The sequence below is a fragment of the Eptesicus fuscus genome, chromosome 6 (assembly GCF_027574615.1).
Source record: "Eptesicus fuscus isolate TK198812 chromosome 6, DD_ASM_mEF_20220401, whole genome shotgun sequence".
Taxonomy (NCBI): domain Eukaryota; kingdom Metazoa; phylum Chordata; class Mammalia; order Chiroptera; family Vespertilionidae; genus Eptesicus; species Eptesicus fuscus.
Genome location: NC_072478.1, coordinates 107,951,731 through 107,978,833, shown reverse-complemented (window position 1 = coordinate 107,978,833; position 27,103 = coordinate 107,951,731). Strand labels below are relative to the sequence as shown.

At 67.7% G+C, this 27,103-nt stretch overlaps 1 protein-coding gene across 2 annotated transcripts; it reads right to left on the bottom strand.

Moving 5' to 3' along the window:
* Positions 1–395: 395 nt before the first annotated feature.
* On the bottom strand, positions 396–25,227 carry INTS1 (integrator complex subunit 1). Of its 2 annotated transcripts, none has more exons than XM_054718266.1 (46): positions 24,926–25,227; positions 24,289–24,582; positions 22,409–22,605; positions 22,091–22,228; positions 21,638–21,797; positions 21,386–21,491; positions 20,229–20,415; positions 20,001–20,146; positions 19,479–19,620; positions 18,571–18,747; positions 17,979–18,087; positions 17,665–17,785; positions 17,146–17,223; positions 16,734–16,891; positions 16,428–16,524; positions 15,684–15,775; positions 15,424–15,484; positions 14,554–14,751; positions 14,228–14,357; positions 13,865–14,050; positions 13,597–13,746; positions 12,948–13,238; positions 12,232–12,399; positions 12,045–12,156; positions 11,395–11,556; positions 10,805–10,951; positions 10,450–10,548; positions 10,137–10,261; positions 9,035–9,289; positions 8,507–8,666; positions 8,096–8,236; positions 7,668–7,839; positions 7,464–7,587; positions 6,690–6,847; positions 6,046–6,133; positions 5,740–5,951; positions 5,512–5,635; positions 4,422–4,555; positions 3,959–4,151; positions 3,337–3,464; positions 3,083–3,195; positions 2,310–2,423; positions 1,627–1,697; positions 1,123–1,214; positions 893–1,002; positions 396–800 (listed from the first exon to the last, which is right to left on the bottom strand). In XM_054718266.1, the coding sequence occupies exons 1-46, from the start codon at positions 24,981–24,983 to the stop codon at positions 685–687; spliced, it is 6,594 nt and encodes a 2,197-aa protein (XP_054574241.1). In that variant the 5' UTR covers positions 24,984–25,227; the 3' UTR covers positions 396–684. The 2 variants fall into 2 exon arrangements, with proteins under 2 accessions (XP_054574241.1, XP_054574242.1); XM_054718267.1 differs by having other exon boundaries at positions 6,690–6,820.
* Between the last annotated feature and the right edge of the window lie 1,876 nt (positions 25,228–27,103).

Here is a 27,103-nt window from a genome sequence, read left to right as displayed (position 1 = left end):
AGGCATGGCCAGGACCACTCCGGCCCCGCCCCAGTCGGCCCAGGGCTTCCAAGGGCCTGGGCCCGTCTTTAGCCACAGCGCCCCCCAGTGGACTTGGGAGCCAGCGCCTGACCCTGGCAGGCCCTGAGAGGGGACAGGGTCTGAGTGCTGGGCTAGCGGGGAGCCTGCAGGAGGCAGGATAGGGGCCTCTGTGCCGGGAAGACCCTCCGGCAGCTGCGGGCGAGGGCAGGTGGGACGTAGTACCCACAACGGAAGGCAAGGGAGACCCGGAGACGCTGGTGCAGCCGGGGACCGGGCCTCAGCCCACCCTGCGGGGACCGGCTGGCCAGGCTACAGACGGGGCTCCTCACCCCTCAACACCAGACACCTCAGGAGACAAGCCCAGCAGCCAGCAATGAGGTCAGAAAGTTTCATTCGAACCTGCCTCTCGCCGATAGTCTCCACTCAGCTGGCCAAGTGCCAGGCACTGCTGGCCGGGCAGACCCACCCCCCTGCCCCCCATTCCCCTCCCGCGCTGCTGGCCAGAGCCCTGGCCATGGACTGAGTGCAGCCCCTGCCCAGCCTCGGGCAGTCAGCACCCCCGCCCCGCGCACAGGAGGCCAGTGACCAAGGCCTTGGAGGTCTGGGCTTGGCCTGGGGGCCTGGGGGACGCGTCGAGGGCCAGGCCGCGTGGTGGTGTCGGGCTCACATCACGGCCTCCATGTGCAGGATCCGCAGGGCCTCGGAGATCTGGGCGCTCGTGTCCACCTGGCCGTACATGCCCACCAGGAAGGCGCGGTGCAGCAGCATGGCCGCGTGCTCTGTGGAGACAGGACCGGGTGGGCCACAGGGACAGGGCTGCAGAGGCGCCTGGCGGCGGGGCGGGGCGGGGTGGGGCGGGGCCGGCACGCACCTTGGCAGAGCAGGGTGTACTCCGGCAGGTTCCGGAGGGCCGTCTGCGCCACCTCGAAGTCCCGGCTGCCCAGGCAGTACATGAACGTGGGCAAGAAGTCGGCCGCGATGCTGAGAAGGCACATGCTCAGTGGGCACCTCCCCTCCCCGCCCCGACGGCCCGGGCTCCAGACTCCGCTCTAGAGCCCACGGCCAGGCCCTGCCCCCCACTCCCCCGACCCACGCACTCACCTGGGATTGTTCTGGATGGAGCGCAGGGCCAGGCTGAAGGCCAGGCTGCGGCACGACTCCTCCTCGGAGCTCATGAGCCGCTGGAGATTGGTCTGCAGGGCAGGGGCAGGGGTGGGTGTGACCGGGCGGCCTGCTGTCCACGCACAAGCCCTCAGCCCCCAGGATCACGACCTCCTGACAGCGGTGCGCTGACACAGACGACGACGGCAGGGAACCGCCCCCCAAGCCCCTCCCGGTCCCCGGCCACTCTGGGACCTCAGACCCGTCGGCGAGTTCCAGCCCCGAGCAGAGCGGTGGCCCTGCCTTGGTCCATGCTCGACCGTGGGCATTGGGGGCTGGGTTCAGACACGTGCTGCCCCCACCCCCGAGGTCTTCCCCACCAGGGCCCACGTGGGCTTCTCCATGCCGGCTTCGGAAGCGGGCATAGCACGAGCCTCCGACACCCCAGGAGGAGCCGACGTGGGGGCAGCAGGTCCGCCCCCCGGGAGGCCCCGGCTCACTGACCGAGAAGAAGCCCAGGATCTCGGGTCTCCGCCGGGACATCTCATCTATGTCGCCCAGAACCTCCAGCAGATCTGTGGGGGCAGGGGGCACGTGAGGGGGCTGCTGCAGCAGGACCGGCCGGCAGTGCCTCGTCCCACCCACCCGCAGGGACAGAGGTCAGGAGCATCCCAGGGCCCTGGCCTAGCTCGGCGGCTCCCTGGGTGCCGTGTGCCCATCACGAGAGCCCAGGCCCACGCCCCTGGAACCTTCTGCACTGTCCTCGGCGCCGGGTAAGGCCCAGGGGGAAAGCACCCGCGTCCCGCTGGCTTCCCACGTCCACCGGCCAGCGACCCAGCCACGGCGCCGGCCAATGGGAGCTTTCGGGGTGCACACCTCCCCGAGCCTCTCCAGCCCCGAGACGTGTGCCTGGCTCCCCAGACCCCCACCCCTCCTGCCAGGTGGCAAGCTCAGCCCCAGGCACCCGTCACTCCCAGGCCTCCTCTCCTACAGACGCTGCCGGCCCCCAGTTCCCCTTTGCTGGTACCGCCTCCCCCCCCCCCACTGCAGAGTCTCCCCAACCTTCTGCTTTGTCTGGAGCCAGCTGCCCTCCCTCCAGTGCCCTCTGCACCCCAGCCCCTCCCGGGCCGGCAAGGCTGCTCTTGTGGGTGCCCTGCAGGGAGGCTCTGGGCCCGGCCCAGCCTCACCCTCGACGGTCTGGCCTCGGGAGAGCCTCTTCGTGTAGGGGGCCATCTCAGCTGCGGTCAGCGGGGTGAAGAGGGAGACGCTGACCAGCGGCAGGGAGCCTGCCGAGCTCTCATCTGGAAGACAGAAGCCAGGCCTGTGGCTGCAGACACACGGCCGCCCCGGAATGCTGTCCACGCAGGGCTGCCCGGGGGGGATCAGGAAACACCACACCGAGGCTGCAGAGCCCGTGGGTACAAGCGGGGGCGTCCTTGCCCAGCAGCCCCCGGGATGACAGGGCCGGGCGCTCAGGAGGGTATGAAACAAGGAGCCACGGGGGCCTGTCCCTGGCTGCTCCCTCCCTGTGCTCTCCTGGCATACAGCAGGCGCTCAATAAAGGCACCCGAGAGCTGGGTTCCACGGACTGCCGAGAGCCACACCCACACCCGCGACGGGGCAGCAGAGCGGCCCTGCAGGGCCAGCGCCTGGGGCTCAGTGGCCACTCGCTCACTCAGCACCAGCTGGCGGGGACGTGGGAGCACTGCTGGCCCTGCCCGTGGGTGCCGCGTCAGCGTCGCACGTGAGGGCCACAGATGGAGACAAGACCGAACAGTGGGGGACCTGCCAGCTTCCATGGTGGGGCGGGGTGCTATGGGGTCACACGGGCCACGGCACCCCAGTGCTGCCCGCACGTGCCCCTGACGGGCCGCCGCCCAGGGACACCGGAGCCGGTCCAGGGCTGCGTGCTGCTGGGGGGGCCAGGCCTGCAGCCCCCCAGGACCCTGGGCCCACTCACCCTCGCCCTCCTCGTCCAGGCCGTGGTCGGCTCGGCCATCCCTGCTGGGCAGGCTCAGCCCCGCCAGGAGGGACTTGAGCATCACCAGGTCACTGCTGTCGAAGGACAGGTCGCTGGGGAGAGCACAGGCGACGGTGAGGACACGGCTCCAGGTGGAGGGCGGGCGGGGCCCCGACACCAGGAGGCAGCAGTCTGTGACCTGGCCGCTGCCCGCCTCAGGATCCCCGGCCGCCCACGGCCACGCGCACACTCACTGGAGCGCGTCGGCGTGCTTCTGCAGGAAGGCGGCGGCTGCCGGCGCGTTGCAGGTGATGTACTTGTGGGTGAACTGCACGAACTTGTTGAGGAAGGGGGCCAGGTGGCGTGAGGACTTCCTGTAGTTCTGCAAAGGGGCCGCCGTGCGATGCAGAGCTCAGAGCCAGACACGCCCGCCCAGCCGCCTGCCTCCCAGCCTCACGAGGGACCCTGGGCACCAAGGCCACCACCACCTCTGGCCACCGGGCATTAGGTGGAGGGTCCCGAAGGGTCAAAGAGCCTTGTCCTTCATGACCTCTGTGCAGACAGGGAGCCGTGACCACAGGGCCACAGGCTCGGCAGAGGCACAGCGGGTGCGGAGACAGCAGCCCTGAGTCCCCTTTGTGTTTGGAAAAACGAGGGGTTTGCCCATACCTCTGGGAAGTGGGGGGCCTTCCTAGGTGCGCTGGTCCCCAGGGCCAGCCAAGGGGCTCTGCTTTCCTGCAGGGACCCAGGAGCCCCCACCCATGGGCCTGGCCAGGGCGGTGGGAGCAGCGGATGAGCTGAACGGGGCGTGGTGTCAGAGGGGGGGGGCAGCAGGCTGAGGAGAGCGCGGGCACCGGCACGCAGGGCGGCACCCACCAGCAGCAGGCGGATGAAGGAGCGCAGGCAGTCCCACAGCGCCCCCTGGTGCTCGCTCTGGAACACCTGCGGCTGCAGCAGCTCCAGCACGCCCAGCACGTGCAGGAAGAAGGTCAGGTGGTTCTGCTGCCGGAACTCCTGGAAGTTGAGGTGGGTGCGGCCGTGCAGGAGAGCGGCAATCATGGGCAGGTGCCTGGAGAAAAGGAGGCGCACCGGGTGGTCCGCCATGTGGGCAGACCCCACCGGAGTCGGCTGGAACGCCCAGCTGATCCGAGGTCTGGCCCACGGAGCCTGGTCCCAGGTCTGTGAGGGGGTGCGACGCGCTAGCGCCCTGGTCTGGATGCCCTTGCCCTCCCGCCGAGGCAGCTGCTGGGCTCCAGCACCTGGCCAGGCTGTGCACGTGCCCGCGTCAGCGGTCAGCCAGACCTGCTCTCAAACGGCATCGGGAGTGGGGAGGCCCTACCTGAGCAGCAGGAGGGGGTGAGCCACTGCCAGCTTCCGACAGGCCATGTTGGCGTCGGCCACGCGGCTCTCGGCCGCCCGGGAGTCGCTGGTGTCGGCGAGGAGGGTGATGAAGCGGTGTGTGAGCACGTCCAGCTGGGAGGAAGGGGTCAGAGGCTGGCTGCTGCCCGCACACCTCACTGCCCGTCCAGAGCCCGCTGCCCCTGAAGGGGCTCAAACGGACACCACGGGGCGTGCGGGGTCCGGGTAGCCACGGTCCCGTGTCCCGCCCTCCAGGACCCGCAGGCCAGCAGTGACCAGCGAAGCCTTCCTTCCCCAGCGTCTCTGCAGGTCGACAAGCCCCAGCCGAGGTTTCCAGACAAACACACACACACACTGAGTCAACCCCTTTCCACAGAACAAAAGCTCTCGCTGTTGCCGAGATGGCCTGGCGAGCGGGGGAAAGCCGACGCTGTGCGTGGAGCGTTAGAAACGGGAGGAAAGTGGTCAGGAGAAAGCAACTCCTCCCTGCACCAGGACCAGGTGCAGAGGCCCCCCCCACTCCGCCGCCTCCCCGCCCACCCCCAGGAGAAGTGGAGGCAGGTGCCCCCGCAGGGCCCACCAGAGGCGGACAACAAGCAGGTGGGCCTGGCCCGTGGCAGAAGCCACGCAACCACGAAGAAACCACCTCCTGTGCGGCTGTGGCACGCGTGGGCCTCAGAGGAACTACACGGAGTGACAGGAGCCCGCCCAGAGGACGCACTGAGCCTGTCGACAGAAAGCGCAGCTAACGCGCGGGGAGAGCAGAGCGGAGGGGAGGGGCAGAGGGCACCCCGGGTGCCTCACCACCCGCACCACACGCCCGGGCCGGGGTCCCTCACTGAGGAAGGACGGGCGCAGGGAGACACGGGTCTCTGCTCCACACCCAGCGGACTTCCAAGGAGAAGAGCCGCCTCCGAGCGCCTCCACGCGGCCGGAGGCACAGGGCTGACAGACAGGACCCGGCTCACGGCAGAGTCCTGCTTAGCTTTCAAACCTGAGGAGACGTGCCCCTCCGTGTCCTGTCTGGCTGCCACCTCAGAAGCAACAGACGCAGCGAGGGCGCCGCTCACCTTGCAGATGCTGCTGGCGGTGGCACCCATGCTGCGCAGCAGGGCCTCGGGCGCGTGCACGCGGAGCTCGGGCCGCTGCAGGTAGAGCTGCACGAGCAGGTCCTGGCAGCGCTGGCCTGGCAGGCTGGGGACGGGGGGGCGGGGGGTGAGGGCCAGGGCACCTCCTGCTGCCGGAGCCGAGCCCGGGCTCAGTCTGTGGCGCTCCCATCAGCGCGGGGACACCCTCACCTGTCACCCCACTGCTGGATGCAGCCGGTCAGGTGCGCCGTCACCTTCCTGATGCTGTCGTCGTCCCCACGGCAGCAGCTGAGCAGCAGGGGCAGCCGGGCCTGAAGGAGGTCGCCGTCCTGGCTCCTGGTCTCGGCCTCAGCCAGGATCAGCTCCACCAGGCCCAGGAGCTCGGGGGCCTGGACCTGCAGCGCCAGCTCCTCCCGCCGCTTCTGCAACAGGCACCCCGTCAGCCAGCCCCGGACGGACCAATGGGCTCGCACACACGTCACCCCAGCCCGCAGGCGGGTGCACCCCATGACCTGCCTGAGGGGTGCGCTGGTCCCTTCCCTGCCAGATCCGAGGCACATGGATGCAAGCCCAGAGGAAGTCCAGGGAGGCCGAAGGGTCAAACCTGGGGGAGCAAGGAGCCCCAGGAGCGTGAGGCCCGTCCGTTTCTGGGCTCAGAATGGAAAGCAGGGTGTGGGGCAGACGGAGGAGACACAGGCTCCCTGGGAGGACAGGTTAGGCCACGAACACTCCCAGGGGCTCCTGAGGAAGGACCCAGATCAGCAGTGAGGGGACACGGGCGGCCGTCCTGCCTGACCTCTCCCTGCCCCACGCTGGCCCTGCCCACCCCAACTTGCCGCCACAGAGGGTCATTTGGTGCCCGCGTGGCACAGTGTGAAGACAGCCGTGGGCGTGACCTGGGGAGCGGGGGCTGCTCTGGGCCTGGCTGCCTGCCCTGATGGTCACCTGCAACAGGGACACTGGGCCAGCGTGCTCTGTGCCCAGGAGGCAATGCCCACTGGAGGGCCCCCTGCCTGGGGCAGTGGTGCAGCCAGGGCTGGGCAAGAAGGGCTGCAGGGCCCGGAGGAAGGAGGAGGGAGGTGCTGGGTCAGATGCCTGAGCCTCGTGCCGCGTCCCCGCTGGGCCCCTGGCCGCACTGGCAGGTGGGAGTGAGGGCTCACCTGTGCTCCCGGTTCTTGCCCAGCAGGACGCGGATGCACTGGTGCAACGTGGACCAATTGGACTGGTGCGTGAGGAGGGCCAGGAGGTAGGGCCGGAAAGAGGGCACCTGGGGGCCGGGCTGACCTTTGCCCTGGGGAGGAAGGAAGCCTGGTGGTCCCTGTCCGAGGAGCAGAGGAAGGGCCATTCCCAGGAGGCAGCAGTGGCCGCCCGAGCACCCGGCCGGCAGCCAGCTCTGCAGACGACACGTGTGCTGAGCTGAACCGACTCCTCGGAGACGGGGAACACACACGAGTGGAACCTCAGAACCAACCTCGGCCCGCTCGCTCGCGGCCTGGCGGTTGGCTCCAGGACAGCCCCGGGCGCTGGAGCGGCTCACATTGACCAAAGGGGCGCAGCCGCACCAGGAGGTCCCAGCCTGAGTGAGCACAGTGCTCGCAGCCCCTCCCAGGTCCGCTTCTGCTTTCTAGCGCCTCCTACGGACAGGCAGGCACAGAGGCCGCTGCTCAGAGGACCCGTCCCCTCAACAGGCCGCTTCACTCCCGTCTGTCAGCCACGGCACCGCCAAGTCCCCTCTGTGAGCATCTGGGCCCACAAGCACCGACCCCTCCCAGCTGAGTGCCCAGCAACCAGGTCTGGCCGGCTGGTGTGATGTGCTGAGGGAACGTGGATGAGAACTGGGCCCCGGATTCTGCGGGCAGCAGGGCCCCGAAGTACCCCAGGAGGCAATGCCCACTGGCCAGGGCCCCGGTGCCGGTCCTCGCCGCGCAGCCCACCTTGCTCCGGGAGAACAGCAGCCTCTGCTGAAGGTCGGGGCAGCTGCCGATCACCTCGGGGTCCAGCGTCTCCAGCCAGTCCACCAGGAGCCCCGAGCAAGGCCCCAGCCGCACGGCCTCCAGGCTGCAGGGAGGGGGGTGGGGGGGCTCAGCGATGCCCTCGGAGCTGCCCACCGGACCTGCCACCCCGCAGTGCAGGCTCACCTGCTGCCGGCAGCGTCCTGCTGCCCCGCGGCCGGCGGCTCCTCCTCCTGCAGCAGCAGGGAGCTCACCACCGCCACGGGCCTGGAGGCCGGGAGGGCGGAGGCGGCCGAGAAGAGCGCCGTCAACAGCTCCTCCAGGTGAGGCGACCTCACCTCGATCAGGCCCCGCAGGACTGTGGGAGGCAGAGGCGATCAGTGTGTGTCACTCCAGCTGGGGATGGAGCCGGTGGCTCTCAGACCACCTGACTCCAGAGAGAGAGTCCCCGATCCTGTGCCGACAGGGGCCGGGGTGCCAGCCCAGGCCAGCCAGCAGTGGGTGCAGCTTGGGACCTGCCTCAGGGTGAGCCAGGGAGCCACAGGGCTGGCTCACTGCGCTGGGTGGGGGCCTCTGTGGGGGTGGCGGGGGGAGGTCCTCACAGGCCCACATACCTTTGCCGATAAGCTCAGGCTCCACGCCACACTTCTCCCCGGCCCTCAGGGTGGCAACGAGGGCCCGGACGGTGGAGCTGATCACCTCCATGTCCCCACGGAAGGCCAGGGCCTCCGCCAGGTGCAGGAACCCACTCCGCACTGCAGGGACACGCCTGTGTGACCGCCTGGCCTGGCGTGGCTCTACCCCTCACCTGTCAGCCTGAACTGTCCAGAGAGCCCCCGAACTGCCGACGCCCTTGGGGCCCACCTGCACTTCCCTCCCTAGGAGCCTCCCCAAACACGACCCCTCCACGGCCCGGCCTCCCCACAGGAGCCGACCAGGCCCTCAGGGCGCAGACCTGAGCACACAGCTGACCAGGCCGTCGCTCCCCACGGACCAGCACACGGCTCACCCCACCCGCCCCTCACCGTCGCTGATCCTGCGCTGGGCCGAGTACTGGGTGGCAAACAGCTTGAGCTGGGCCTGCAGGGGCCCGGCCTCCACGCCGGGGCTGTCCAGCCACTGCAGCATCTGCGTGAGCACTTTGAGGAGCAGCGACGAGAAGCCAGCGTCCTGGGGCACGCAGCGCTGAGGGACGACACAGCACAGCCACGCTGCTCAGGCCGCCCGGGCTGCGCCGGGACGCGGTCACAGCACCGTCAACAGCGCCCCAGGTGAGGTGCTCCAGGGCCTCAGCCGTCACCTGAACACCATCGCGGGCGAGGCACCTGCTGCTCGCCACTTACCTTCACGTGGTGCAGGGAGGTTAAACGAACGTGACAGCAGAGACACCAACGGTAAGACACACGCGCACGTAAACCTGAGCAGGCACGGCGACCGGCCAATCAGTGCGTCCAGGTGGGAGGCACTCAGCGGAAACCACCCCTCGGCTCCTGGCTGGACACTTCCCAGCGAGGGTGACCACCCAGCCCCGCCCTCCCGTGCGGCATGCCCACCTGGTACTGGCTGAGCAGGCGCAGCAGAGGGCAGGCCAGGAAGTGGTTCCGCTGCATGGACACCGCCAGGGCCCCGCCGTGCGGGGAGTTCAGCAGCGAGGCCATGGCCTGCAGCAGGCGCACCGCGACGCCCGTCCCCTCGGGGCTCCCCTGGCGGACGCGTGCCAGGTCCTGGCCCAGGGCCTGCTGCAGCGCCAGGGCCACAGGGCGGGCGCTGGAGATCTGCCACCGGGAGCCCGGGCTCAGCGGGAAGACCTGGGCAGAGGAAAGGGCAGTGGTTGGCACAGACGCGCCAAGAGGGGCCCTCAGCCCTCACCCTGCGCCCATCACGACCACGCTCCCCTTCTTGGCCAGAGGCCAGTCCCTGCAAGGCTCTCCGTCCAGGGAGGGCCGGGGCCTGCGTGGGGCCCCCAGCTCAGGAGTGAGAGACAGCGAGCACCCTGCCACCTCGGCCCTCCATCCACAGGGCCGGCCTCGGCTGGCGGAGGTGCAGGGAGGGTGCGAGCGTGCGAACAGAAGGTGGCACTGCACCTGGTAAGCATGGCTGCTTGTGGAGGGACACACACGGACAGAGGACCACCACATGGGGCTCGTGTGCACGTGTCGGAAAAGGCAAAGCATGGGCGCAGGAGCCGGGCGAGGGCGGGGCGGAGAGGGGGCAGGGTCTCCAGTCAGCCAGAGGTGGTGGCACTGAACGTGCTGGACATCGCCAAAGCCTACGCTCTGTGGACACAGCGTGCCGCGCTCGAATCCCTTCTCAATAACGACGCAAAGGCACATGCACGGCCACGCCTGGGGGGGCCGCGTATGTGATATGCAGGCTCGTCTGGACACGAGGGCAGGTGCCCGCTGGAGCCAGGCCAGAGGCCGGGCCACTGCTGCTGGGTGGTGGTGGGAGCCACGGCACCTCTGGGCCCTGTTCTCAACACCAAACGCATCTTACAACCACCCAGCGGCGGCCTGTTCCGAGCCTGCTGCTCTGGGGGAGGACACGGAGGCACAGAGACGGTCAGCGGAGTCTCAGGTCAAGCCCTCCCGGGGCAGGAGGAGGAGAGGGACAGCGGGGACGCCGGCTCTGAGAGGCCCGGCAGTGTGGCCGCACCTGCAGGAACATGCTGGCCAGGTCGTCCTCGGGGCCAAGGACTCGCACCGGAGTCACGGCCCGGACCCTGCCCTGGCCCCGAGGCGGCTCCGGGCTGCTTCTGGGTTTGGGCGCCTCTGCACTGTCTGCAGGAAGAGGGGGTGTCGGCTGCAAGTCCCCGGCCAGTCTCAACCGGGACCACGCGAACAGGGCCCGCCTCGCCAGGGCCCCCACCCGAGGGAAGAGCAGGCGTGAGGGCCGTGCAGGGCCTGGGGCAGGAGCCCAGACGCCGGCCAGCAGCCACCATTTCCCTGGGTCTGGGCTGGGCTGGTACCTCGCCGCGGGGGCAGGGAGGCGGTGAGCAGGGAGTGGAACGTCTGGCCTCCGGACGCTCCTCGCTCGTGCTGCACCTCCACCAGGTGAGCCATGTAATCTGTGAAGCAGCAGCTGCAGTGAACACCATGGACAGAGCAGGGGCCCCCGCTGGGGCCGCCAGCAGGAGCAGGAGAGCTGGGGACCCCACCCAAGGGCGTGCTGATGCCCGGCTGGCTCGATGGACAGGGACGGCCTGGCCTCTCCCGACAACCCCAGCCTCTACTCCTGCTCGGAGCTCCAGCCCCCCTCCCCTCGCCCCCTCAGATCCCAAGCCCCAGGCTGCCACCAGGTCCCGGGTGCTGACCGGCCCTTACTCTTGTCCATGATGTTCTGCTCCAGGGTCTGGGGGTCGTGGGCCACCGCCTGGTCCAGGTGCTGCAGGAGCTTGCTCATGCTGGACACGGGGATGCCGAAGGACTGCACGAACAGCAGCAGCTGCTGGGGCTCCAGGTCCTGCAGGGCTGGGGCCACACTCACTCAGCCAGCACCAGGGGCCGGTCCTCCCGCCTGAAGGCAGCGCGAGGTGCCGCCGGGTCCCACGCTCGCTCCACGGCTGTGTGCCAGCCCCGTGGCTTCTTGCCTCTTGGCTGAGCTCCCCAGAACCACCCGTGGCTCCGGAGCCTCCCAGGGGTCCAGGCTCCTTAGAGCGCATCCTCCCGCCTGCCCAGGCAGCCACCACTCCCCAAGCTGCCTCCTGCACGCGGCCCGGCCTGCACCGCCCAGCGGGACGTCTCCCAGCACCAGGAGCGGCCCTGCCTCCCTTCCCCCTCAGGTCCCGGGTGGCGTGGTCCTTGTCCCCACGGACGGCTCCCGCCGGGCCTCCCTCGCACTCCTGAGGTGAGGGCTTGGGACAGGCTCTCTGCGGAGCCGCCCCTCCCTCGCCCCAGCCCAGCCCAGGCCATACCTGCGTCCACCAGCCGTGGGACCTCGGAGCGGATCATGCGCAGCTTCAGCCAGTCGGGCAGCAGCAGCGCCTCCTCAGACGTGTCCACCAGGAAGGCCGTGGGCAGGGGCTTCTTCTCGGGGAACCAGATGTCCAGCAGGGCCTGGAACTCGTCGTCACCCGCTGCGGGAGAGCAACAGGGTCAGCAGCAGACACAGCTCAACCCGAGGAGCCGGCCCCGCGCTCTGAGGCCCGGCAGGGGAGCGGGGCTTCCTCGTCTCATCCGGGAAAGTCTGGGCTCTGGGGGAACGCAGAGAGCCAACCGAGAGTGGACCTGTCCTTCGTGGAGCCCAGTGTTCCTGCTGGGCCGGGAGGGTGGGAGCCCAGGAAGGCGCCCGGGCATTGCCCACGGGCATCCCATAACCACAGGCCAGTGTGCCGGCAGTGAGGAGTCACGGCCTGTCCATCTGTGGTCCGACCGTGGGCGCTGCTGTGTACTCCCCCAGAAGCCTCTGGACAGGCAGGGAGAGGACTCCCCATCGCATCCACTCCAGGGGACACCCATGAGGGTTGGGCCACTCTGCACCCGCGAGGTGGGCAGGCTCCTCCACGTAAAGCAGTGAGCCTGCGAGACAGACCCGGAGCCGCCCCGCCCCCCCCAGGCTGCTCACCGCGGGGCGGCCCCAGCGTCAGCAAGATGACCATGGCGTGCACCACCAGGATGTGCATGGTGGCCGTCTCCCCGCTGCTCCAGCGAAGGAAGACCTGGTCCTGCGACTCCGACTGCAGGGAGAGGAGGGGTGAGGGCGGGTGGGCTCCGGGGCGGGGCGGGCTCCAGGGGGACGGCCGCCTGCTTACCCAGCTGTACACCTCCTCCCCCTCCTTGCTCTTGCGCATGCGCCGGACGTAGCGGGAGAAGATGGAGAGCAGCGCGGCCAGCACGGCGTCGGACTCGGCGCTGCAGGAGCGCTTGGAGAAGAGGTGGGACATGATGGTGGAGCGCTCCACGATGAGCCGGGCCACGTCCTGGGGGAGCAAGCCGTCAGGGGCCCTCACAGCAGCCAGCAGCCCAGGGCCGGGCACCTCACCACGCGCAGCCCGGTGCCCACAGCCGGGAGGGGTGCCGGGCACAGGGCCTCTCAGACACACGGACGAGAAGTGCCAACAGGGCTGGGAGGCAAAGGGCAGGGGCCCAACACTCCCTGGAGGGGACACAGCCCTGACAGCCACCCACCCAGCGCGGAGAGGGTCCGCGGACACCACCCCGCGAGCGACAGGAGTGTGCGACCCTCAGGACCCAAAGGGGAGGCTGGACACCCGTGTGCTGGACCCCGGCAAAGGCTCCAGCCCCACGGGGACCCTGCTCTCCGGGAGGCCCTCATCGCGTGCCCTCTCAGAGCCCACCGGGTCCCGGAGCTGCCGCCAGCCCCGGGAGAGCAGCCGGCACGGCCCAGGGCAGCAGGGCAGCCAGGCCGGGGCCACAGCGGCTCGTCTGGCAGCAAGTGGCCCCGGAATGTCCGCCCCTGGCGCCTGCTCTGAACAGAAGGTCCCCACGCGGAACCAGAGCCCCTCACCAGTGCCAGGTCGCTGTGCGGGCCCTGCTCCTCCACGGGCGTGTGCTGGGACAGGTAGACCAGGTAGGCGCTGACGGTCTGCGGGTCGGTCTCCATGTGGATGGCCTGCTGCAGCGCCAGGGCGGTGGAGGCGCTGACGCTGTGGAACAGGGGCAGCCGGGGCAGGTCGCGCAGCAGCCACTGGTAGCCCTGCAGCGTCTCCGCGTCCCCCGAGTCCTCCTCCGCCGGGGGCTCCTTCTCCTCCCCGTCCCGGTCACGCAGGCTGCCCTCCGACAGCACCAGGGACAGGCCCTGCAGGCAGACGGGCGGTCAGCCGGGCCTCCGCAGGGCACCCCGACGGGGTGGAGGGGGTGACGAACAGGCTCCCGAAGCCCAGGGCGCACGCAGGCTGCCACGGGACGGACGCCGCATCCAATCAGCTGCCCCAGTGGAGAGCAGCACAAGCACGTGTTCAGCAGCCCCGAGACACGCATGCCAGGTTCCCAGTTGCCCGGGAGGAACACGGGGACAGGGCAGAGGCGGGTCGGGCCGGTGTCACCAGCACAGCCCTCCTGTGAGAACCAGGCAGGAGACTGGTGGGCACGGCCACCGGCTGGGAGGAGCCGCCTGCCGGGGTGGCGTGCACAGGTCAGCGGGCGGCTACGCTCACCTTCATGGCCAGCACCCGGGAGGCCACCTGCGAGGAGCCGAGGCGCCGCAGGAAGTAGTCCAGCACCTCGCACGTGGTCTGCTCGTCCGCCTTGGGGCCCAGAAGCAGGTCCTGCAGGCGGCCCAGGAGCTGCTGCTGCTTCTGCTGCCGCTGCAGGGACAGGGACCTCAGGTGGGCTGGGGAGGGAGGGGCGGGGGGGCCGGAGAGGGAGGGGCAGGGGGGCCGGAGAGGGAGGGGCGGGGAGGGCCGGGGCGGGGCCAGCACCCACCTGCCGCTTCTTGGCCTTCTGTTCCTTGCTCCCGCCCTCCTCCTCCTCCTCCCCCGAGGCGGCGGCGGCGGCGGCGGCGGCGTCGTGCAGCAGGAACTCGCACAGGCACTGCACGGGCAGCACGTCCAGGGAGCCCTCGCTGGCCTGCACCAGGTCAGCCAGCCAGGGCATGGACTGCGACGAGGCCTGTAGGGCCAGACGCGGCTCCTTCAGATTCCGACCGTCCTCGTCCCCTTCCCCGCCCCCGTCCATGCCCGCGCCACAGGTCTGTCCCCGCCGCCGTGCACGCAGTCCTGTGCGGCCCTGCCTGGCACGGGCTCGCTCAGGGCTGGGGTGCTGCAGCCCGCCCCACCCCGCACTCGCCTGCCTCTGGATGATGTTGAGTAGGAAGTCTGGGTTCCGGCTCCGACACAGCAGGTGCCCGAGACGGAGGGACTGGTTGAGGCTTTTCACTTGGTCCAGGATGTGAGGGGGTGGCCTCCGCGGGGGCCCCCTGCAAGTCCAGAGCACACGACGTGAGAAGCCGCTCACACGCAGCCGCCGGGCAGCAGAGGTGGGGCTGGGACGCCTGCTGCCCCCGAGGCTCCCTCCTCCCAGGCCACGCCGTCTCAGGGCAACCCCCCGCCAGACTCAGTAAGAGCCGGCATGATGGCTCCACAGGCGAGGGCTGGGCTCCACGCAGCTCGTACTGGGGGTCGAGGCTGGTGAGCTGCGACAGGAGGAGGCTGCTGCTCTCGGTGATGGTCTGCTTGGTGGACGCGGCTGCCAGGTGCCCCTCGAACGCCAGGATCTCCTGCTTCTCCCGCTGGGAGGTCTGCAGCTCCCGGCTCAGCATCTCGGTGCGTGTCTCCTCATCCGTCAGGGTGCACGGCGGGTAGGAGTAGTTGCTGGGCCAGGAGGGAGGCGTGGTCACCAGGCCATCGAGGCGCTCAGGGCCCCTGCTTGGGGCCCAGCTTCCGCCGTCAGGCCCCACTGGAGCCCGCAATCCAAGTCAGACACCCGTACGGGGGCCCCGTGTTCTCCGGAGCCCGGGCCTGGCTACCCGCTCGCCCTCCACACAACAGCCCGAGGTGTGCAGAGCCGTGTCCCCAGCCTGGGCCACACGCAGACCCGCACACGTGCGCACACGGCACGGCTTTCTGGGCTCACTGAGGAGCGAGCGAGGTGTTCAGGCTGAGCCGGGCCTGCCGTGCACAGAGGCGGGTCACCTGTCGGCCCCCGGCAGCTTTCACACCTGCTCCTGACAAACCACCTTGCCTCCGTCCGTCTCACCAGGCCCGGCTCCCGATTCCTCTCCTGTCTGTCCTACGTCACACCACCCTCTGCCTGACCTGACCCGAGTGCCCCAGGCTGACCCCACAGACTCAGTGCCGGCCCCCACCCTGCAGCGAGGAGGAGGGGTAAAGCTCTGGAGACTCAGATTCAGAAACGAGCCCACAAGGAACAGGGACCCCGAGCAGCTCGCCGACCCCAGTGCAGCAGGAGCCCAGCCTGAGCGCCGCCTCCCAGCACCAGCGGGCCCCCCTCAGGGTCCGTCAGCAGCGGGCAAGCCAGCGTACTTGGTCATCACCATCTCCATGAGCATCTTCAGCGTGGGGTACTCCTCCCAGGCGGCCAGACCTGAGGGCCAGGAGACAGCTGATGGCAGCCAGACACAGCACCCCCACTTACCCACCCACCTGCACCTGGGGCGCCCGGGGCCCCCTTCCTAGCTCGTCATCCAGGTCCCACCAGCTCCACCCAGGCCCTAACAAGACGGCCGTCCAAAGGAAGAGCCGCCAACGCCGAGCGGCATGAGCCGTGCCGGCCGAGGGCTCACCGATGTTCTCCGGGTTGAACGCGGCAACAACCAGCAGGAGGGGCCAGGCCTTCCAGTAGAGGGTGGAGATGGCGAGGTTGGGAGGCTGATACCTGAAACACACGGGCGTCGACAGCAGCCTCAGCCCAGGCCGGCGGCTTCCACACGCGTCAGCGACTGACCAGCTCGGCCACTGCTGTCACGTTCACAGCCGGGCCTGGCCGGTTGGCTCAGTGGACAGAGCGCCGGCCTGCGGACTGAATGGTCCCAGGTTTAATTCCGGTCAGGGCACATGCCCAGGTTTCGGGCTCGATCCCCAGTAGGGGGCGTGCAGGAGGCAGCCGATCAATGATTCTCATCATTGATGTCTCTCCCCCCCACCCCCTTTCTCTCTGAGACCAATAAAAATACACTATAAGTAAATAAACAAATAGGACTGTGCCTCCGTCTTGGGGGAGGTTCTAAGTCAGGGGTGGCGAGGGGGCACAGCCTGTGGACGCACTGAAAACACTGAGTCACGGACTTCAGACGAGGGAAGCGCAGGCGGGCTCTGGACAGAGGGCTGAGGAAGAGGAGCGCCGTCCAGAGACCAAGCGTGCGTGTGCAAACACGGGGCGAGCCGGAGACCGAGGGGAGAACAAGGGCCCCGAACCCCAGCGGCGGCAGGAAAGCGCCTCGGACTCCAGTGGGCTGGCTTCACGCTTTAGCCCCGGGGGGAGGGAGGGAGGGTTGGAGGGGATCCGGACCCGGCGCGCCCAGGCCTACCCCGGGGGCAGCTGGATGTTCTCGGGGTGGTGGTAGGTGCACAGGTTCAGGACGGCGTCAAGCAGCTGGACCCGCTCCACCTTCAGCACTTCCACGTCTGAAAGGCAAGGCCCAGAGCCCGTCAGCGGACACCGAGGCCCAGGGTCAGCCCGCGGCGCCAGGGAGCAAGAGGGGCCTGCTCCCCGGAAGTCGGGATGGAGGGAGGGCTGGCGGGCACCAGGAGGAGCCACCCTGGGGAGCTGACCCGAGAGCCCGCGGCAGGTGGCCGGTGCCAACTGGGCCCGGACAAGCCCCGAGGGACCTTACCGTCCGCCTGCACGGCCGCGGCTCGCTTCACCAGGTGGTCAGCAAGCTCCATGGCGTCCGCGGGGCCGAGCGGGAGCTCGCGGGACAGCCCGATGACCAGGATGCGCATCAGCGTGTCCTCCAGGATGGGCACCTCCGAGCACAGGCGCAGGAAGAAGCTGGGGGAAGCGGGGAGAGGCTGGGCTCGGGAGGCGGAGCCGGCTGCGAGGGGGAAGGACGGGGTGCAGCGTTTGGAAGGGGAGGGCGGTCGTTCGGGAGCCGCCAGGGGTCGAGGTGGGAAGCCCCCGGCGGAGCTCCAGCTCCAGCTCCAGCTCCGGGAGTGAAGGGGGCACAGGAGGCGGCGGCAGGGGGCAGGATGTAGGGACGCGTCCTGGAGCACACCCGCCCACCCGCCCCAGGCGCACACGCTCACTTGCGGTCGCTCTCGGGCGGCCAGTTGTCCCACTTGTAGTAGGTCTCGGGCTGCTCAGTGAACAGCACCTTGTGGAGGCTGCGGGGTGGACAGAGCCGTCAGGTGGTGCCCGGGGACCCGCTCCAGCCGCCCGTCAGCTCCAAGGCGGGCACGTCTCCCCGGGGCAACCATTTCCCAAGGCCTGCGACGCCCACACCCTTCCCGGGAGCCGGCAGCAACCTCGACCAGCAACCCCGACAAGGCCCGCGGGCCGGCTGGTGACAAGGTGGTGTGTGCATGCCCCAACCCCGGGCAGACGGGACCCCACCTCCGCCCCGTCCGGAAGGTCTGCCTGAGGTCACAGCACAGGGTGACCCCGTGCCAGCAGCACGAGGGGCTACTGCTGCCCACCGGCTGCTCCGAGGCCCGTGTCAGCCAGTGGCCACATCCCCGGGGACAGACAGGCTCCCGCGGGTCAGCCCAGGAAGAGGCTGCCCATCCCTCCCCGGTGCCATCCGCGCGGCACGAGCCCAGCCGCACCAGTGCACGTAGTCCTTGGGGGCCATTTTGCTGATGGAGGGGACGACGGTGTGGAGCCACCAGACCGCGTCCCTCTGGATGGCGGCGATCTGGTTCTGGAAGGAGCGCAGCACCTCGAGGTCTGGAAGGGACACGCAGGGTTACCCGGGAGCCTGCCCGGCGGCTCACAGCAGCCAACGCCTCCCAGGGTCCAGGTCGAGGCTGGCACAGGGAGGGAGGCCTGGCCCCGGGGCACGGCCGGCAGCCCAGGAGCACCCTTGCGCCCGGCTGTCTCCGACCGGGACCCCGACAGTCAAGCCTGGCCCGATCCTTACTCTTCTTCTCCCCCTTGTCCCAGGCGACGCCGGCCTCCTTCACCTGGGCCGTGATGCCCAGCATCATGGACACGGCCAGCACGTCTGTGATGTGCACCACGAACCGCTCCTGCAAGCACACCCAGCACAGCGGCTTGCACCGAGGCCTCACCCAGGCCTCGCACACGGGCCGCTGGACAGGAGAGGGCCAGGCGGGAGGAGGTCTAGGGACCAAGAGCCCGCTGCAAAGAGATGCAGCCAATAGGGCTGGACAAGCCCCCGCCCCGGAGAAGCATGCACCACACGACCCTGTGCCAACTCGCCTGCGTGGCATCTGCCATCCTCCACACTCAGCCCCAATGCCTGCTTTTCAGCATCCCCTCCCTCCGCCCGCCGCTCCCTCTGAATCCGCGCAGTCCCCGTCGCCGGGCCCCATCTGTCCCCACCTCCACACCCACGGTCCCCTGGCCAGCCCCTCCCCGGTCCTCACAGGATGGAGCCCCGCTGCCCCCTGGGACTGGCCGCTGCACATGTGGGCGCTATGTGGCTGAGTGTGGACAGATGGCACGGGAGGCCGCGAGCGTGAGTGGGGGGCCGCGGCGGGAGCGCCCACCTTGAACTCCATGTCCAGGTACTGCGGCTCCTTGCGCTCCTGCATGAGCCCCAGGCAGAAGGCCTGGAAGTTGATCTCGTGCTTGGTCTGCTTGACGATCTCCCGCAGCAGCGCCCGCGAGGCCCGCAGGTAGTCGTCCTTGTTGGTCAGCAGGTCCTGGAACACCATCGCCAGGAACTGCGGGAGGCGAGCAGGGAGCTCAGCACCAGCCCCGTCGCCCCAGGGCCGGCACCAGGGCCTGGCTCGGCCCTGCCAGGACACGGCGCCCGCCTGTCTTCCCGAAGCAAAACAAGGCGCTAATGCGCGGTTATGCCCAGCACGGACCCGCCCGCCCGTTCCCAGACGGCTGCACGGCCGGGCTCCGAGAGCAGCACTGCACCGTGTCGGCCCCACGGCAGCTGGCCCCGGGAGCCGGCCCTCGCTGAGTGAGGGGACAGATGACTCAGCAGGCACGGCTGCCGGGCACCCAAGCCCAGGGATGAGCAGCCGGCTCAGCCCCACCCCCCCCCTCCAAGCAGAGCCCTGGCCCGCCACCTCTCCTAACACACCGGCCGCAGGACGACGGAGGCAGCGTGTCCACGTTGATGTTTTACATACAACCCAGCGGTTCAAAAACCCGGCTCGTGAGTCACAGGAGAGCTGTTCTCAGGTCTCTTCAGGAGGGACACTGAGCAGACTCGGTGCTGGGCCAGGGCCGGTGCCCGGAGGGCGGCAGGGACACCCGAGGGACCCGCTGGCGCTGAGTGCGCATCAGACTCAAGTGTTCCCAGTGCCCTGGGCACAGCCGCCACCCCTCCGAGCGCTCTCCCCCCCACTGGGCGCCACACCGCGGCTTCGGCAAGCGCGCTCTCCGACCCAGCAGTGGGGGGTCCCAGGCCGAGGCACACGACCGCAAAGCCGCCGCCTACCTTGGGGGCCAGCTCCGCGCTGTGCTGCAGCACCGTGTACAGGATCTGCATGTTGTTCGGGTTCCGGGCGTTGGAGAGCTCGTTGAAGACCACGAACTTGATGGTGGTGCCCAGGTTGTCCTTGTGCGCGTTCAGCAGCTCCCTGGACACCGCCGAGCAGATGGGCACGGGCGCGGGCGCGGGCCAGGCCACCCCGGCCCCGTCACGCCCCGGCCCCTCCCGCCCCGGCCCCTCCCCCCCCCGCCCCGGCACCCCCCCCGCCCCAGCCCCCCCCCCCGCCCCGGCCCCTCCCGCCCCGGCCCCTCCCGCCCCGGCCCCTCCCGCCCCGGCCCCTCCCGCCCCGGCCCCCCCCGCCCCGGCCCCCTCCCCCCCGCCCCGGCCCCCTCCACCCCTCCGCCCGGCCTACCCCCTGCCCCGGCCCCCGTCCCGCCCCGGCCCCTCCCGCCCCGGCCCCCCCCGCCCCTCCCGCCCCGGCCCCCGCCCCTCCCGCCCCGGCCCCCCCTCCCCCCGCCCCGGCCGCACCTGATGCAGAGCATGTAGTGGTTGAGGAGGACCTTGGGCTTGAGGCGGATCTTGACCAGGTGGGAGATGACGTCCATGTCCTCGGCGCCGTGCGTGCTGCAGTTCACGCACACGGACATCAGCAGGTCCTGGGCCGGCCGCGTCAGCTGCAGGGAGGCGAGTCACCCACCAGCCCCGCAGACTCGGCCGCGGGCCGGGCCCAGGAGGCGACCCGTGAGCTGCCCTCACCTTGGGGTTCTGCAGCCACATCTCCAGCTTCTGCACCGTCATCAGCCGCACTTCCTTGTACCCGCAGGTGGAGGCGAGGAGCCGCAGGAGGTTCCGCGAGACGTTGTCGATGGGCTGGCGCCGGTTGAGCTGGTCCCGCAGCACGTCCAGAACGTACTCCTCCACGCTCTCCGCGAGGTCTTCATACCTAGGCCAGAGGGCAGGAAGGGAGGAGGCAGGAGGGAGGGAGGGCGGCTCTCCTCACCGAGCCCACCGCCTGCCTTCCGGCCAGCCCCACACACTCACTCACACTCGCACACACACTCACAGTCACACACACTCACACACACACTCACACTCACAGTCACACACACTCACACACTCACATACAGTCACACACACTCACACACACACAGTCACACACACTCACACACACTCACATACACTCACACACACTCACACACACACTCACATACACTCACACACACTCACACACACACTCACAGTCACACACACTCGCACACACACTCACAGTCACACACACTCACACATACACTCACAGTCACACACACTCACACATACACTCACAGTCACACACACACTCACACATACACTCACACTCACACACACTCGCACACACACTCACAGTCACACACACATACACTCACACACACATACACTCACACAGTCACACACACACTCACACATACACTCACACTCAGTCACACTCGCACACACACTCACAGTCACACACACTCACACACACACTCACACACTCTCACACACACACTCAGTCACACACACACACACTCACACACACCCTCACACACACTCACACATACACTCACAGTCACACACTCACACATACACTCAGTCACACACTCACACATACACTCAGTCACACACACTCACTCACACTCGCACACACACTCACAGTCACACACACACTCACACACACACTCACACACACACTCAGTCACACACACTCACACACACACTCTCACACTCACACACACTCACACATACACTCACACACACTCACACAGTCACACACACACTCACACATACACTCACACTCACAGTCACACACACTCTCACAGTCACACACACTCTCACTCTCACACTCGCACACACACTCACACACACACACACACAGCTGGGGTCGGGCCGCACCCTACCTGGGCATGAGCTGGCCCTCCTGCTCCGGGCTCAGCTTCTCCTCGGCAATCAGCAGCTCCGTCTGGCTGTCCTCCTCCTCAGTGAGGGAGGGGTGTGGGCTGCTCCCTGCAGATCGGGGCCTCATGGGACATGCACCCACCTGTCCCGTGAGCACCTGCTCCCCTAATGCCGGGCTCCCTGGCGGGAGTAACCCCAGCCCCCGCCTTCCGCTGAAAACCCCGTTCCCTCCCAGCCAGCCCCGCAGCTCTCACCAGCACTGAGGTCCCCTCCGCTGCGCCCCGCCTCCCCCTGCAGGAGCATGCTCCTGGGGGGCACCCTGGTGTTGAACGCCGTCTGGATGTTGTCCACGAACGCCTTGCAGTGCGGGCTGTCCACCCAGATCCGCTCCCCCAGGGAGTCCTCAATGTACACCTGCGGGGACAGAGCCGACGTCCAGGCCCCCGGGCAGCTCGCTTCTGCTGCCTTTGGCAGCACGAGGGCCGGGCTGTGGGGAGAAGCAAGGCAAGTGCTTCCCCAAACGCTGCCAGCTGCCTGCAGCGGGGCTCCCAGGAACCCCCCGGCGGCCCGTGCAGGAGACAAGACGTCCAGGGCCATCAGCCAGCCCGAGAGGACGCTGTCCGCTTCTTTCTCCTCCTGGGGTCCAGGCAGCATCCTCTCCCGGGCACTCAGTCCTCTTCCCCCCCAAGCAGTGGTGAGTGACTCACCTTGACAAAGATCTCGGGCCAGTTCTCATCCTCCTCATACGCGGCCATGAGCAGGCTGCAAGCCAGCACGGACACCAAGCTGTTCCCCTTGGCCTTGAAGTTGATGGAGGCGTCCCGCCGCAGGAGGCTGCAGAGAGCCTAGGAGACGGCGCACGGGGTAAGCCTCGCCCTGCACACGGGCAGAGCCAGCCTGCCGGGGGGAGGGTGTGTGTGTGTGTGCGTGTGTGTGTGTGTGTGAGCGCGTGTGAGCGCACGCGTGCGGCTGGGAGGGAGCAGCAGCACAGGCCCTGGGCCTGCCGCCCTCCGCCCCGCCCTCACCTCGATGACACCTTCTGTGGCAAAGATGTTGGGCTTGGTCTTGGCCAGGTACATGAGGCTCAGGTACAGGGTGCTGTCGGGCTTGGCCCTGGTGACCTTCAGCTGCTTCACGGCCCCACACAGCACGCCCTCGATCCTGTCGTCGTTGCCCTCCAGCTCGGCAGCCTCGATCTCATCCAGCAGCGCCGGGGGCGGGACTGCAGAGCGGAGGGCAGAGGCTGCCCATCAGGACCCCCCGAAGCCCTGGGACCGACCACCCAGCAAGCGAGGGGCTCGGCCATGGCCCAGCTGGCTGCTCCAGGAACAGCAGCACCACCAGCTGGAGCAGGGCAGCGGCTCGCCCACTCACGGGAACGAGCAGGACAGCGACGGCCAGGCAGGCGCGGCGCCCCGATGGCCTTCGTGCGGAACCAGCCACCTCCTGACCTCTCTCTGCCTCCCACACCTCTACCCGAGTTGTCCCGCGACACATCTATTTTTCTACAAGTCGCTAATTTGTCCCAAGTTTCCAAATTAATTAGCACAGTGCCATTCCGAGCCTTACTTCTCTTTCTAGAGGCGGCAGCTCCGTGGGTGGTCTGTCCCTCATGGTTACCCCACCCCCGCGCAGGCGCCTGTTCCCGTGTCTGCAAAGAGCCCTTGGAGTTCCACCCGTTTGTTCTCGTAACTTCCCCAGAGGCAGACTGAGCACTGGCACCTGCTGCTCCACAGTGTCGCCCCGATTTCTACCCTAACGGCACCGGGAGTTACCGCCCGGCTTCTAGGTGCCAAGAGCAAAGTCAACAGGGCGGGTCGGATGGACTGGGACTGTGCGAGGCCCTGCCTTGAAGACATCCTAAAGGCCAGACGTTAAACAGCCGAGTGCAGCCTTTTCCCTGCTCTGCTGAAAACACGCCCTGGCTGGTGTGGCTCAGTTGGTTGAGCGTCTTCCAGCAACGAGAGGCCGCCGGTTCAATTCCCAGTCGGGGCACATGTCCGGGTTCTGGGCTCGATCCCCAGTGGGGGTCGTGCAGGAGGCAGCCGATCGAAGGTTCTCATCGATGTTTCTCTCTCCCTTCCTCCCTCTCTCTCTCAAACCAATAAAAAAAAAAAAAAGTAAAGTGGGTTAGCATTCAGAATGTTTTTAATAATCATATTCCACTTTATCTTCACAACCACCTTCCAGGGAGGTGATGCTAAAAGTAACAAAATGAAGCCCAGGCCGTAACTGAGCGTCGTGGCCTCAGCCCTGTAGACGCTCAGGCTTCACGGGCCCGAGCGGTCCAGGGTGACTCACTTCCAAAGCTGTGTCCCCCACCCTGCAGGTCCCTGGGGGTCCCTAGTGGCACCAAGCCAAGCGTAAGCCTCCCCCCCCCCCCCGCCAGCCTGGGTCCTGACCCCTGCGTGCCGCCCAGGCCTCGCTGTTCCCCGAGCACAGCTCCAGCTGCCGGGCGCGGGCCTCTGCCTATCCTTTCTTCCCCAGGACCCTCTGTCTGTGAAACCTCAGCCCTCCATCGAGGCCAACTCCCCACTGCAGCTCCCTGGCCAGCCCCCTTCCCCAAAGCTGTCAGCCCAATGTCTGGGGCCGTTTTGACATCGGACAGATCTGACCTTCGGGACGCCTGAGCCACCAGGTATGACCAATGGGGACGTGAGGCAGGAAGCGGGGCAGGTTCAGGCTGTGTGTGAACAACAGGACTAGGGCCTGTGCCTCTGTCCTGGTCACCTCACCCCGTCCCAGAACTCGGAGGCACAAGACGTGCAGGCCCCCCTGCCCTCCATTCTCCAAGGACTCCCCCCCTCTCCCCGGGGCTCGGCCTGAAAGTGGCCTCCGCGGATCCCGGGTGGAGGGGACAGGGTGGGAGCTACATTCTCAGGGGGAGTCTAGGGTCCGACTTTACCTTCGATGGGGACCACGGACGGCTCTTTAATGGAGGGAGAGATAGCGCGTTTTTCTGCCACCGCGGCCTCCGCCAGGCGCCCCAGGGCACTCAGGGGGGGTGTGGCGGGCAGTTTGGGGCGCTTGGCCAGGCCCGGCAGGGCCGAGGCTCCAGCCAGGGCGGCCGCGGCAGCATCCCTCTTGCGCTCGGACGGCAGGCCGGAGGGCGCGGGCTTCAGCAGGGCCGACGCCGCTTTGGAGTCACTGGCCTGACCCTTGGAGCCCAGAGCAATGAAGTCGCCAGGCGGAGGGTGCCCTGCAGGGGGAGGGGGCGGAGAAACGGGCGCCTTCACACAGCGGCCGAGGCGGGAAACCAGGCCGGGCTCCAGCCTCCCGCCACCTCAGGGGGGCCCAGCGAGGGCCGGGGGCAGGTCACAGGCCACAGGGGTCCCCAGCAGATGCCGGGGGTCCCCGTGCCGACTGCCAGCGGGGCGCCCCTAACGCACACGTGTCTGAGACGGGCGCCTCTGGGCACGGAAAGGTCAGGCTACGGGCCCGCGGCCACAGCGGGCGAGAGGCGAGGCGCGGGTCCGAGCCGGCCTCCCCAGCCCGCCAGCGGCCACGGGCACACGGACGCCGCCGCGGGGGGAGCCGCGCACCTGAGGTCTTGGCCGCGGCGCTGGGCCTGCGCACGGCGGGGGCCTTGGCGCGGTTCATCGCGCCGCCTGCTCGCCGCCCCGCGCGGGGCCGTCACCGGGGGACACCAGCGCCAGGCGGCCGCTCGCCCGCTCGCTCATTCATTCCTCCCGCGGCCACTGCGGCCTCGGGCCGGGGGCGAACGGGCCCCGCCGGGCGGAGCGGGTCCGAAGGAGCAGCGCGAGCGCCGCCTCAGAACCGCCGGGAGGGTCGGGGTCGCAGGCAGCCGCGAGGCCCCACAAGCTACATACGGCACCGACTCCCCGCCGCCACTGCCACCACCAAGGCTACCCCGGAACCGGAAGTCGACTTTAGCGAATCAACTTCCGGAAAAAAACAGAATCAAAACAACGCGGCGGGGAGGGCGGGCACCCTCTGGCGGCGGGAGGCCGGCGGTGTCTCGCAGGCGCGGATGTCTGTCCCTGTGCGGGCCGGGCCGGCGCTGCTGAGCGGCAGGCCCCAGGGTCCCTGCTAGAAAGGGTGGCATCGGGGTTCTAATCTACATGCGGGACCTTCAGAGACCTGCTCTCCCATTTATGGGTCAAAGGGAGGCTCTGGGGTCCCCACGGTGGGAGGTAGGAGGGGCCCAGGGGACACAGCGTAGGAGCAGGAGAGACTTGCCAACGCCAGCGGGTCCCCGGGGCATGGAGGCCACCCCGCTGTGAAAGAAAGGAGCCACACGCTAACCTGACAAGCTCAGGGGAGGCCTGTGTGGCAGTCTTGCAAACTCAGAGACCTGAAATAACCACAAAGGATGGTTTGAAAATTAAATATTTAACTACAAACAGGTTATAGTGGGCAGTCATGTCCTAGGCCGATATCTTCCCTGACAAAGATCAACTTAGATTTTCTTTACTGAGCCCATTTGCCTTTTTGCCTCTAAGATAACATCTGTGAGATGTCTGGGTAACTTGTAACTTCCTTTTTACCCCGGACCCCTCAGGGCACAACAAATGGCACCGGGACATTCCTTCATTGTTATTGTTATCAAGTTAATTGTCAACTGTTAATTACCTTAAAGTATCCTGTATCCATCTCTGTAAGAGAAGCACATGTCCATCATTTCACTTTTCACCCAATCCCAGAGGTTTCCCCGCTTTGCTTTGTCCCACCTCCCTAATCTGTCACCAATGGATTTCATGTAACTCACCTACGTCCCTTTTCTTTGATTTCAAGGTATAAATATAGATGTAACCCTGCATTCTCCGGAGCATTATCTCAATTCATTGAGGTTCTGCTTCCCGGCATATGTCGACATTTTGGCTCAAATAAACTCACTAAAATTCTTTACAGGTTTCAATGGTTTTTTTTCGTTAACACTGCCATCACAGCCTGGGGCTCCTGGCCTGCAGGGTGGGTCACTGTCACAGCGACGAGGCGCCTCCGTGGCAGAGGACAGGGCTCCCTGCCCACACGACCCTCACGCCTCCTCTTCTTGGGGGTCCCGGGCCATCCTAGGGCCTCGCAGTCCTGGCGGAGTCAGCCACCTCCGCTCCAGGAGCAAGGAACCTGGAGCAGCAGCCTGGCCCAGCGGTCGGCAAACTCATTCGTCCACAGAGCCAAATACCAACAGGACAACGACTGAAATTTCTTTTGAGAGCCAAATTTTTAAACTTAAACTTCTTCTAACGCCACTTCTTCAAAATAGACTGGTATTTTGTGGAAGAGCCACACTCAAGGGGCCAAGAGCCGCATGTGGCTCGCGAGCCGCAGTTTGCTGACCACTGGCCTAGCCCAAAGCCCAGCCCTTTGCCCGTGACCTCCTCTGGGGGAGCCATAAGGGTCCCTAAGAGCTGATGCCCGCATGGCGTGTGACGGGAGCGGGACCCCAGTGCCCCAGCGCAGCCGGCGCAGGTAACTGAAGCCGAGGGGTTAGAGCTGTGAAACACTATTCAGTATCTGCTGGCGGGGCTGGGGGGGTGGGGAGGGGGCGCTGTGTCCTAGGTAGAAGGGGGTGGGGCTCAGGTGAGAGGTACCCGGGTGGTCAGTGTGGATGCAGTGCGGCCGGCAGGGGTCACCGTCGGGTGTCCAGCATCTGGACAGGTCAGTGCAGCCCCGGGGCGTCCAGAAGCTGCTGCACAGGGCCAGACGGTTGGGGGAGGAGGCCGGTCATGGGCCAGCACGTGGGAAGTGGCCACGTC